The sequence below is a fragment of the Semicossyphus pulcher genome, unplaced genomic scaffold, assembly GCF_022749685.1.
Source record: "Semicossyphus pulcher isolate SPU_LCO1_2020_fin unplaced genomic scaffold, fSemPul1.0.p SCAF_14, whole genome shotgun sequence".
Taxonomy (NCBI): domain Eukaryota; kingdom Metazoa; phylum Chordata; class Actinopteri; order Labriformes; family Labridae; genus Semicossyphus; species Semicossyphus pulcher.
In genome coordinates this window covers 17402661-17416181 of record NW_027211648.1, presented here as the reverse complement: position 1 = coordinate 17416181, position 13521 = coordinate 17402661, and the positions used below count along the sequence as shown (strand labels likewise).

At 44.2% G+C, this 13521-nt stretch overlaps 1 protein-coding gene across 1 annotated transcript in view; it reads right to left on the bottom strand.

Annotated features, from left to right (window-relative positions):
* LOC138590908 (latent-transforming growth factor beta-binding protein 2-like) overlaps window positions 1-13521 on the bottom strand; it is a 90109-nt gene that overhangs the window by 53644 nt on the left and 22944 nt on the right. Inside the window, exons 4-5 of the mRNA XM_069661332.1 lie at window positions 3678-3922; window positions 2571-2759 (exon numbers count right to left, since the gene is read on the bottom strand). Of these exons, the coding sequence (XP_069517433.1) occupies window positions 2571-2759; window positions 3678-3922 (434 nt within the window). The remainder of the gene's footprint in view (window positions 1-2570; window positions 2760-3677; window positions 3923-13521) is intronic.

Below are 13521 nucleotides of genomic sequence, written 5' to 3'. Positions count from 1 at the left end.
GGATCTGGTAATAAGAAACAGAAGGGTGACTCCTGATAGGTACTGAGGCTTCATGTGGACAGGATTTGTTTGCAAACATTAAGCAATGGTTTGTACTTCGGCTCTGCCTGACACCTCGTTCCACATGACATTTATGAAGTTTCAACTCTGTCCTGAGGGCAGCGCGCTGCCCCTCATGCCGCACCTTTTTCATTGACATGTTTTGCCTCACATCAATAATTACACACTCCTGTGCCAGGTGACGAGTGATGGTTTATCCTGTAATAATTTGGAGAAAATAACAAGTGCCTGGATATCTGCATGGGAGCGGGAGAATTTCCTAAACTATCAAGTCTTGCTCAGAACTTCAAAGGAGGGCAACTGGCTTTTAATCATGCGAGTTAATCCCAAAACAGGCAAGGTCATAGTTTGCGCAATTTACCATGGTGATAGAAGGAGAGGAAAGGCCGGCGCTGGGCAGATGGTGTTTGACAGAGCTGCTTTGACACCCCATTTATTGGCCTTATCTTTTGGCATAAAGGACGGGTGCCAGAGCTGCACCCTAAATACCTGCGCCTGCTCCCGTCTGCAGCTTCTCTCTAACTGGAAACATCAAAGAATCCACCCGAGCATGACGAATAAGAAAAGTTATTGGTGCACAAGGGATGAAAATAAGAAGCTGGTTCAGCTACTTTCCAAGACGGTAGGACATACAGATGGCCCACATACTATCAGATGAAAGAGGACGCTGGTGATGGAAACATGCTGTGAGCCGCATCCTCGCTGTCTCACTGAACAGACAGAAACACACTAACAGGGTGCAAAGAAGGGAACACAGAGACGCTGGACAGTCTGGATGGCATGTCGGGAATGAGCTCCCTGTCACAAAGTATTAACAACAGCGAGGCTGGAGGAGGAGAAGAGGGAGGGATGGAATAAGAATAGGATGGGGAATTAAAGGGATTAGGAGAGGAAAATGTGAAGAGGATAGATTGAAAACAGAAAAAGAGACAGGAGGGGAAAGAGGGGATAAACAATGCGAGAAAAAAGATTTGGAAACGCAGACAGAGAGACTGAGCTTTGGTGTCCGAACACACGCAGGAAGGCCTCCAGTGATTCGACATGCTGGCTAAATTATCAGCTCAAGGAGGTCATTAAATCCTCTCAATGTGGGCTGCAGGTCTGCACCGGCCTGCGTCAGACCAGTCCAACATCAGCATGGGGCAAGGACTATTCTTAGACAACAACCTTTGTGTTGTCTCTGCACACCACGCCGCCTGTCTGCCTGTCTGTCTGTCCATTTAACAAGCTCTTACTCACAAGCACACACTTCTCACTCAATAAAAAGACTCCTACCCCAATCTAATATCAGGGTTTATAGTAAGTGCTGTACACAGGGTGCGTATCAAGGGAGCCTGTCGTAATTATCCATCCAGATTTTACTGCACCGTGTAGGGAACATAACAACAGCATGAGATAACTGTTTGCTGTCCACTTGACATTCCTCGACGAACACGCACACCCCGAGCAATAACAGGATGCGAGCCTAAATGGAAAGCAATCTCTTTTTTAACACCCTCTTTAGCACATGATTTGACATAATGAAGGGAGATTCTTGCAGAAATAAAAATGGGGCACAAAAACAAAACCGGCGCTCAGGAAGAAGCCGAGGTGCCAGGAATGTAATCTTGAAGGAGGGCCTCTGCCAGGACGCTGAAGTGTTTGGAATATCTAGACCTGCTTCCAAAGCCCCATTAATGGACACATCAATCTGCAGCATCAAGCTGTTTATATATTCATAAGTCGGCGAGTTCCTCTCGTGCACTTAGGTAGAAGTTGGTGCATGTTTGAGTTTGTTTGTGGCTGCATGTGTGTGCACCCTCTCTGAACCTTCGCTCCTCTGTTAAAAATGATGAGAAGACTAAGAAACATGCAGGGGTACGACCTTCCCCTTGGCATTGACCGCGCCCCCCTTCCTGCCCCACGGACACTACTGTGTGAATTTGGAGCAAAGCCCCCCAGATAAATGGAAGGTTTAATGTAATCCCTATAAAATCCTGTTCATGCTGCTACTCTTTCTCTCTTTCTGCCTCTCCCTCTCCTCTTTCATTCGCTCCTGCTCACCCAGGGAGCGCGTTAAATGGTTAACGGCAGGGCCGACCGCGAGGTGTAAACCGCAAAGAGATGGGGCTAAGTGTTGGGAGCGTGGGACCACCAGCTCCACGTGTGTGTGCGTGCGAGGAGAGAAGGGAGATTAGCCCCCTTTTACAGAGCCTGCTTTTAAACTGGTCTACCCCCTTCCCTCTTGCTTTCCCCGTCTCTCTCTTTCTCTTTGACAGAGTTTTCAGCTTTAATCTCCACCACTATGCCTCCTCTCTGAGCGCGGTATTCAGAGCAGACAGCATGCCACTGCCGGGAACCCATTTTGTCAAGCGCACCTCATAAAAAAAGGAATCAGAAAGAAGGATGGAGACGCAGGAGAAATGTGTGAGAAACAAGAGAGGCAGTAAGAGAGAGAAAAAGAAAGGATGCCAAACAGACAAGAGAGATAAGGGTTAATGATAATCAGGGGGCCCGGAGTCGACACTCACAGAGTCTGAAGCCCTGGTTCTTTGGCTGCTGCTGCTGCTGATGTTGCTGCTGCTGGTTCTCGCTGTACACCGTGGTGATGTCGCCCTTCTCGCAGCTGTTGTAGCAACGCCCGCCGCTGCACACCCTGCGGCACAGCATGGGCGTGAAGACGATCTTGATGCGGTCCAGGTTGGAGGTAAGGTTGGCCCCTGGAAGACACACGCACACCTGGGTGAGAAGGAGAAGGAGAAGCAGCCGAGACGCGCCGGAGAAGAGCTGCATCCTTCCTCCCTCAGCCTCGCTGTGACACACTCCCCGTCTGGGCAAAGGGAGGTTTATAAGTGTGCGAGGGTGTGTGCTGACGGCTGGCCAGTGGCACGCTCCAGCTGAGTGAGCGATGTGCCACAGGCCAGGAAATAGGGGAGAGAACACTGTTAGGTATCGGGCCAGCATCCAAGCCCTTTATCTCTGGGTGAAGGTGTTTTGGATGTGTGTATGTGTGCAGGAGACAAAGAGAACATGATGTGTAATAGTGGGAAGCTGTTCAACAGCCGTTGCTCTGGTACAGGGCTACAAAACAAGAACAGTTTGAAGAGCTCACAGCTGTGTGGACTGGATAGTAGGTCAGAGGATGATGAAGTGGAGAAGGGAGAATAAAAAATTAGACAAGACAAGATCACATTTCTTCGTGTTGTGGGTCGAGGCGCCAAGCTTCAGTGCCTGTCATGTCAGAGAGGTGACAGTTCAGACGGCCGAAGACATCAAAGCGTGTAACTGCGCAAACACACACTTCTTTGTAGCACACACACATGCTCTCACACTGTGTGCAGCTTTGATATAAATCCTCTGTCTGTCGTGTGTGACCACAGAGGGGGTGGGGTGGGTGGACAGTGTAGATGAGGGAAGTGCAGCCTGGGAAGCTGCCAATGTTTTTTTTCTTGTGGCTAATGCTCCACTAAACGATGACACCACAGGATGTGTATGTATGTAACCTAGCGTCAGTGAAGCGAGCCAGAATGAGCCGTGTCTGTTTTGACGTGGCGAAGGAGAGTGGTCATGTGAAAAGCGTATGTAAAGTGAGAGCAAACCTCAGCTCATATTGTGCAGTGGATATGAGTAGTTCTTACCTGCTGGTAATAACGCATTGTTGAACTGTCCGTGTCTGTCGCCGGCAGGTCTGTGCACGTTGCTGTGCCCGTTCCTGTGTCCGTGCCAGTTCCTGTTCTCGCTGCCGTGTCCGTTAGCGTAGCCGTTGCCGTTGGGCAGAGCGTTGGAGGTTATGGGCCCGGAGGATGATGGATACCGCTTCACAGTGCGGGAGGTCCCGGTCTGCTGAGGGGAGGAGTCGGGGGGTCCCCGTCTCACTTGGGTCCTGTCAGTCACATCATCACAAGACCATAAACACATGACCTCAAACAAAAGCCACACGTATACACCCATCAGCAACGTATGTGCATCAGCGTGTAATCCATTAAAGCGTGGTCAGTGTGGAACAGAAAATAATATTCCTGGGAGACAAACATGCCGTCTGAGGTCATGGCTCTGCTTAATTGATTTTATAGAAGAGTGACAATGATTTGAAAATAATTCAGTTTTAATTAAATTAATAACACCATATCATTCTTTTTGCACATAGGGTTTCTCAACTAACATCTGCTGTAAGTCAGAGAGCCGTGACCCTCACTAATTAATGAAAGATTCTGTTTGACATTAAAAACATTTCGCAAGAGAAGATTTTTCACTGCTGATTAACAATAAATATCAGGCAAAGAGAAGGGACTCACTGTGTGTGTGTGTGTGTGTGTGTTTGGCTGCTTTTTTGCTCCAGATAAAGTGTGTAATTACGCATTAGATCCATCGGGACTACAAAATCTTTCCATCACCTATTGTGTCTGCTTGACTAGATAATGAACTCCCTGTTCTGTCTGACTGTGGCCAACCAGGGAGCAACATCCTGAGTGTTTTGCACCGGGCGGGAGGAAGTATTAAAACTAGGGTCGAAGAACAAAGCTCGACCAGGGCTGCAAGGGGCACGTTTTTTTTTTTAACCAGTGAGCATTTGATTTGGGTCAATTACTGAGCCTGTGCTGCTCGACCTGGAAGCTGAGCTCATGTGAGCGACCTGGGGGAGGCGCGTGCCTCTCAGACAGACAGGCAGACACACGGGCCTGCCTCGGCTCTATGAAAGCTCGAGGAGTGCTGGGATTCAGGCCTGCAACAAGAAAAACATCTGGATCCCACTGATCTGCCCTGACAGACCGTCAACAGAGGAAGACAAAGATGAACCGCGCCGCGTAGATCAGAGGAGAAGTTCCACAAAGCCCACCTGTGGCCCTGAAAGGTAATTGAGGCTGTAATCAAACCTCAAATGAGGACATAAACCATGAATTACCATTTATTACTTGAGGTTTGCAGCCACACACCACGTATTTACACACTGAATCAGCTCCGTCTACCCGCAGACACACAACAATAATCAGGCAAATAAACACACGTGTGAATACAAAAATGCATACGTGTACACACGCTTGTATACACACACACACGCCCTTTCCCAGCTGCGCTAGATATAGCACAAGCCTATGCATGCCTCTTTATTCACAGCGTACAAACAGCATTCCTGTTTCCACGGGCAACAGGACACTAAATGAGAAGGGGAGAAGGGAGCAAACATTTGATAATAGTCTCTCACGTCATCTTTTTGAAAGACGACAGGCAGCATCTCCAGCTGCTGACCCAGATCCTGAATCTGCAGGGCGGGTCCTGGGGATAGGAAGTGACACGGGGAAACAAGAGGTGCTCGTGTCAAGGTGGTAAGGACATACAGGAGGTGGCGAACCCCGCTACAACATCCACTCTAAGCCATGATTGGGTTTTTCCATCGCTGACAGTGACACCTGGCCTGCAAGCATCCGGCCTCGCTTCCTGGGCCGATCCAGATGTGGCTCTGTCTGTCTCTCTCACGTTCAATGGCAAAGCGACTTCCTCCCAGCATGAGCTCACCGCTGCCCTCGCTGCCTGCAGATCAGAGGGCGAGCACGACTCGCTCTGAACGTTTGATGTCATCATTAGGAACTTCAAGGCCCCGGCGAGCCAAGGAGGAACCATTCCCCCCGCCTCGTTCTGGGTGACTTGAAAGCAATTTTGGAGACCTCTGCCAAGATTACATGCAACATGGTTTGAACACACAGATGGGGAAAATGTTTGGGTATCGAATGATGTGCTGTTTTAATTAAGACGGTGCTGATAAGAGAGCTGCTGAATGAGCGTATGGTGCAGAGAGACATTGAAATATATTGTCTTTCATTTCTCTTCCTGAGTCCTGATGCTGTTCACTGTTTAACACTTGTATTATTATCCTCAATATTAAAGCAGCTTTTATCACCTGACTCAGTTACTCTCAGTTTATGTCTTGGTTTTTACGGCCTTTAACTAGGGCTCGGTGATAAACCCGTCTCATTAGGGGGTTGCGATTAAAAAGAGCCATAAAAATGTGTGAAAGACAACTTTAGCACAAGCCAAAACACTGTATTATAAAGTTTAACTACTGAACTGTCAGGTTTCTCCTCCATCATGATCAGAATACCACCAGCCCTAACTGTAACATGAGTGTTTTATTTCACTATTACAGCTCTCATCAGCATTTTTAGTGGAAAACTTTGAGCAGACCCAAACAGCAGAAGGATAAACTACCATAAGATACAAAAGAGGACAAAGCCTTTAGCAAAAAGGTAGAGACGTAAAATGAGCTAAAAGAGAGTAAATGTCGCACTTACATACATCAGGAGGGCAGAAGCTTGATTCCAATTAACATAACTTAATTTCTGCTGGATATGTGATTAATAGTTGTTTACTCATTTACCATTAAATCTTTATAAATTGATAAAATACCAACTTTGCGTTTACAGCTTGTTGTGCTGCCCCCAACTGCCCATTAAAATACACGACTTAAAGTGGTAATTCTCTTTGGCGGCACCTTTCGGTAATTGCGGGAGAACACTTCCCAGATATCCAGACAGTGCTGCATGTGTGAGGTCCACTGTTAGCTCCGGTTGTAACTCTTGATTTTCCTGGCTGACGGTCGCTTTCCTTTTTAGACTGTTTGCCTTCATCTGAGCGTCGAATTTGTTTCTTTTTCTTCAGATTTTCACTCATTTTTGAAGTTGTATCTGTAGTCATCGATCTTTTTTGTTTTTTCAGCCATAGTAGATTACAGTTGACTCGCAACTTAGCTCCGCCTACCCTCTCTGGCAGACAAACCACTGCTGGGTGATGGAAAACGCGTCACTAACTGGGCGCAGCTTGTGATTTTTTTCCACAAAAGTCGCCACAGACACCCTGTCTGTAATTCTGCAAATGCAAAGGTTTTCATCAGTGGGCCATAGGCTCAATCACCATTGTGTTACCTCATTTGTCAATAGATAGTGACTTAACATACATTTATTTAAATGAAATCTTCAAGATTATCACTTAAATGTTTAAAGTAATTGGTGAACATTTAAAAAAAAAATACACTTCTTGACTTTCCATCAAAAAATTAGCTGGGAAGTGCTCCTCCCCATTGCTGTGCGTTAGCTGGAGCCAGAAGGCAGTTAAGCTAGCTTGGCATGAAGGTTGGAAACAGGGGAAAACAGCTAACCTACCTCTTCCCAAAGTTGAAAACAAACTGTCCAGCACTTTAAGAGAGCTCACTAATTAAAATGTCTGATTTCTAATGTGTAACAGAACAAACAGAAACGTAAAAACAACAGTTTGTGGTTAGAGATAGCGTACCTGCTATGACCCAACATTTATGTGCTGCTGTTAGCGCTACAGCACCAGCTCTCTAGCAACTTAACTAATAACAAGACTTTGAGAAGTCACTGTTGTCTGTCAACAAATAGGCACAGCATATTAAAAAAAAAAAAAAAAGAAACAAGTAAGCTTTACGTGTACTACATGGACTAAACGGGTGAGAAAAGGGCTAGCTTATTCGCCTAGTCTTGATGCTACGCTAAGCTAATTGCGCCTGGCTCTGATTACACTCTTAACAAAATAATATGACATCTTTATTTTGCTTGTTAAATTTTAATTGCTAGTTAAAATTCTGGTCTTATTCTCAGAAATAAAGTGTCAGTGTTAATCAATCCATGACCAATAGCCTGAGAGTAAGAGTCATGGACACACATGATGTTGAAATCATGAGGCCAAATCATGTTTTAGTATTTAGACACTTTGATTACATAAGAAAGATTAACTTGCATACCTAGGGAGGCTTGACTGCCTTTAATACATGACATGTATTATTTCATGCGCAAAACATTCGCTCAATAATTACATTCAAAGAGAAAGAATCATTTCTTGGACAATGTTAAATCTACATCCAAACAGTTGATCAAAGCGTAAGTTTACATGTTATACCAAAGGAAGGCTTCCAACAAGACTTAAAGCCATTGGCGCTGTCCACTTTCCCTGATCGTCATTCAAACCAAAAGCAATTAGAACTAAACCTCATCACATCTACGGAAATTACAAATCACAGTGAAGGCCAAGAATGTACACTGTGCATGAAATGACTGTAAAGCGTCCAACGTGTTGCTAAAGAATTATTTGGCGCTTGTTTCCTACGCTACTTTGAACTCATCGCAGCATTACAACATGTGAATATTAGCTCTCTTGAAGGCATGACAGGCAGCTTGAATGGCAGTTGGAGCTGCGCCTTTTGACCCAGATGAGTTGGAGAGGAGGCACACTTGGAGCACAAACAGCACATAGTCGAGCAAAAAACCCAGAGCCAGCAGCGGGAACTGGAGGACGGTCAAATGGGCTACAAACACTGTGATCTCTGAGCTTCTGCTGATGTTGTACATAAACCATGTTGTTAATACAAGCCAATGAAATACGCTGCCAAGCAAAATGCTAGGTGTACTTTGAAGTTTTGATGAGAGTGCGTGGGGGGACGGCAGGGTTACGAGAAGAAATTGGGTTAGTTGGTGTTATTAAAGTGCCAGGAAACCCTTGTATGGCGGTGGCTTGGGGAAAAAACACTTCCCATCATCCAAGTGTCGACTGTGTTGTTTCTGCTTCTCGCCCACTTGGAAAGAGGAGCCTCTTAGATACACTGGGATATTCAGGATTTATCGGATGCTCCTACTCATCCCAAACATTCACACACACACACACACTCTGCAAGCAGTAACCCAGATCTTCAGGGATTGTTTACATCTTCGAACATCATGACAAAGCCAGCGCTGTGTTTATGCGAAGCCCTGCGCAGTAATGCATGCGCCACAGCTGATTCATTCGCTAACAGCTCAGCCTCTGAGGTGCTTTTATTATCTTCTCTCTCTATAAGTTTCCATACGAAATGAAACATAATTGTCAGCTGGAATGAGTTCATGTCAGACAGAGAGCAGGTCTACTTTTTCTCTGCTTAGGACACCGAGTTGGAAAGAGGTCAAGGATTGTGATATTAAATGGTTTTTCAGCAGCATTTGAGGCTTAGCACAAGTCTACACTGGCGAAGCTCATTTTTCATTTTGATTTGTTAAGAATACCAAAGTCCAAACCCACATCTAATGGCGTGGATTGTTGGCTTGTGGCAGCTAATGCAGAAAATAGACTGATATTAAGAGCTCGTCTAGATGTTGGATAGAGGCATTTGGCTTTGAACCGACTGTCTAAACAAGACAGTCTGACAGCAGGCAGAAGTGTCTGGCATGAGTATCCCAGTCTGGGTCACACCACACAACCCGATAGCTCCCAGCCTCGCCACTTTTTTCTGTCACAGTTGTCTTTGTGTTGGACTGGACGAGACCTCAAGAGTGACGAGTGGCAAACCTCTGGCACCATCGGTAGGTTTACAACATGAGTTTGTTTTATCCTGCTGAGGAGAAGCAAGTCATTATTCTTTTTATTTAAACAAAATCTTTAATGGTTCCATTTACCTCTTTCCAGCAGGGAGTGTCAGCCAAAAACCAGCATTACATAAGAACTGCACATAATTAGGGCAATTTGAAGGCTACTTTGTAAACGGGAAAGTAAATGGCGGTCATCAAAGACCAAGTGTAAATCAGAGTTTACACACATTCATCTCGTTCAGAGGAAGCGTTAAAGACTATTGTTGATTTCAAAGCTTGCGCTGGGACGTGCAGATCATCAGTCTAACTGGAGGCAACAGCAGAAATGTGGAAAAAAATAGTGCAAACAGCAGCTGAAACAATGAAAACTTTGTACTGCTGAACTAGTGCAAACACTGCTGGCAACAAAGGAGGAAGATTTATGAGTGCGTTTGGGACCTGCACTTTTGCAGTCAAAGAGAAAGGACGGTGAACTATAAGGAGCAATATGTGAGGGGTACAGGCATATTCTGACATATTGGACATATTCCAAAGTCTCTTGAAATTTGGCTTCAAAGTCCACCTTCACAGCGATTAGAAAGCCTGCTTCTAAAGACAGCTCATTTAGACCATTTTTCAGGACTGGGCAAGCGTGGCAGATCAAATTTAGATGATTGATTGACAGCTCCATACACTGCTCCATCAGTGTAGTCAATCTTTAAATGTCTGAGTCGTCTAAGTCAGGATCAAAAGAGAAGCCAAAAGTACTGCTATCTAAAAATGACTCATTTCAATTGGTGACTACAGGTGAATTACAAAATGCTTTGCTATCCATATCATAGCTAGCGATCCCCCTATTAACACTATATTATCACTGTACCGTTAGCTGGTGCCATATTATTACGAACAACAGCTACCACCGAAAATACATCATCAAGTACTAGCACAAAACTCCAGCAGTCGAAAAGAAGAAAAGAACCACGTTCAGCAATCAAGACTAATATGCTAGCTAGATATGCTAATGCTAGGTCTAACTAGCCGAACAGCAGCCGTGTGACTGTTCTTGAAATAGGTTTTGTAGAATTAATTGTGTATTTTTTTGTTATAAATATCAATCCATCCATCCATTTTTTCGGCTTATTTGGGGCCGGGACAAGGGGGCAGCAGGCTTAGCAAGTTAGCAACATTTTCCCAGTTGGACGTGCCTGGAAAACCTCCACAGGGAGGCACCCAGGAGGCATCCTAATCAGATGCCCGAACCACTTCAACTGGCTCCTTTCAATATGAAGGAGTAGCCGCTCTACTCCGAGCTCCCTCCAGGGGAGGCTAGTAATAAATAACTAAGCTTAATTTAAGAAACTTAAATGCTAGTATTTCAGATTTGGACTGAGCTTATACTGTTTGGGTTTTGGGTCTAACATAGTTAGAGGGCAATTGTGGATTTTGGTTTTCCAGTGGCTTGAAAACTTCTCTACCAAGTGGCAAAGAAACAGTTAAGATAAATGGTTTGCATGACTTTCCAAAACACTGTATTTTTCAGAAGAGGCACTATTAAACTGGGAAACACCTACCACTGGACATAGATAATGTATGTTGCTCCTCTTGGTATTAATCTGAGAAGGTCAAGAGGGAGATGTTTTTCAGCAAAAAGCTCAACAACAGATGTTGCTCCACATTTCACAGACTGAAGTTTGCAGACAAGAACGAGAGTGCAGCCTGCTGAAGCTAGTCCCAGGAGGTGTTATCTGAGAACATTAGCAAAGACAGACACACTTGACTCTTGTTCATGTTTTGCTATTCAAAGCCCAACAGTGTCATGAATCTCATTGACATTAAGTACGATGTAGCCTTGAAAAAAGAAAACATTCTGGATACGCAGTAAAGATACAATCACGGGTTGACTTGGAGTCTTGTTCCAAGTATGACTTCATTGATTAAGAATTAGATTTAGCAAAAAGTCAGCCTTTATATCTGATATTTGATAAGAAATTAATTACTAATTGGATATTTAGAGTCTATTATATTTGTACTTTGAGAGGATGGGGTTGTTTTTCCATGTTTTACCTACTTTTCAGGCAGAAAGGGGAAAAGTTGAACTCAGAATTCGGTCGTTCTTCACAGCCTTGGTGAAGAGGTGAAAGACGTCTCTACGGCCCGAGAAAGCATTAATCCTTCCATACCTACCCAGTCAGTGCAGCACACCATCTGCACCACCAGTGGTCAAACCCTATGTGGTCACACACTCATTCCTAAGGCTTTATGCAGAACGCCCTCATCCATTCATCATTCACCACTGAGGTCCCTGTGTGTTTCTTTCAATAAACTCCTGAGGTTTGAACCTTAGCATGCACCAATAAATAAAATATCCAACCCCAACGGCATTTCCCCCGTATTGTTGTTGTGTGTTCCTCATAGCAACATGGATGCAATGGCATGGTGGTGAAGTTTGTGTTTATTGGAAATTCAAAAATAACTCAACATCGGGCTCCGTCATATGAAAGTCTAAACCTAAATTACAGCTTTTTGTAAATGTTTAATCTTTCGGAGTAAATGTTTTGAACTACTCCGGCTATTCTTACGGCTTGTTTTGCAAGTGGATCATGAAGCTTTCATGTCAACTTGGCTTTACATGGTTAAAACGTATGTCTTGAAACAGTTTGACATTTCTGGAAATATACTTTTTCTCTTTCTTGGGATGTCTGTATGGGAAACATGAAGCGACAACCAGAAGCCGGATAGCGTAGCTTAGCATAAAGACACGAGAAAATGGCGAGTCTGGTTCTTAACTAAATCTGCCCACCAGGATCTCTTAAATCTTGTTCGTGTAATCCTTACAAAAACTGAAGTGTAAAAATGACATGTTATGTTTTGCTGGTTGGTCGATTATGTGACTATTTCTTGACTTCCTGAACTTAGTCATTTTCACACGTTCTCTTTGTATAGATTAAATGAACTAGATAAACTTTGCGCCAACTGTTCCCCTCTGTCTTTATGGTACAGGCGTTGTGCTGGTCTGGTAACTGACCACAGACTGATGGCTCCAGATACATACTTACCATAGAGTGGTATCATTCTCCCCATCCAACTTTTGACAACAAAGAAGGTAAGTGAATTTCCCAAAATGCTGAAGTAATCTTTATCACATATGTATTTGCTCCGTGATAGTACAAATATTTCCTTGGACACATAAATGTCCTCACAGCAAACTATGTTTACAAATCAGACAGATGATTAAATTAAAAAAAAGTTACCAATCAGCACCAGATAAGATGCAATAAATGTGTTCAATTCAAACAATATGTTTGGCAAAAACAGATAACCAACAACAGATTTGATTTGATTCTTGGGTGATTGAATAATAAATGAATAATGTCATCTCCTCCCACTCAGCAAATAGTCAGAAAAGACTAAATAAACCCAAATTGATTAAGTTTTGACTGAATGCTCCATGGAAATGTGATTCAGCATTGCCAGTAGTGCCAGTAGTCCAATGTGTCCAATTCTATAAAGTAAGAATAACAGGAAAACACCCAGTCCAACACATATGCAGCGCTCTAAAGATAAGCTCCTTTCTCCTGAAACAAGGACAAGTTCTTCTCGGGTTCTTCATGGCTGCATAATGCCAAACATCAGTGAGCAATTAAAGCCCGGTCTCTCTTTGATAACATCTCTAGTCATTATGACTCGGATAATTGTGGGTCCTGGCAGAATATTTCCCCCTTGTGAAAATCTGGGTGTGTCTGAGGGCTTATCGCACCAGCCACAGAGGCTGGATTAAATCATGTTCTCTCTGTCTGGACGGCCTTCCAGGAATCCCGCTAGTAGCAGCCAGCGCCTGGGTGAACTGAATTAGAGTCGGGTTGGATTGATTCAGGGAGCTTTTATTTTTTTCCTGCCCCAGGGGATGAGGCTTATATTAGAGCAACAACTGGGCTGAGCGCAGAATTGAAAGCAGCAAAAGGTTCTTGAGAAATGTATTCAGCAAAGGCTGATATTTGGATCCTCCAAAGTCTTACACAGAAAAATGACGGGATGAAGTTCCACTTAATTTCATAGGTATAACTTCCCTCGTTGCCTGCATGAAAATAGATTTTCTGTAAATTCGACCTCATTGTGGTTTTCAGGCACTACATGATCAAAACATATGACCACT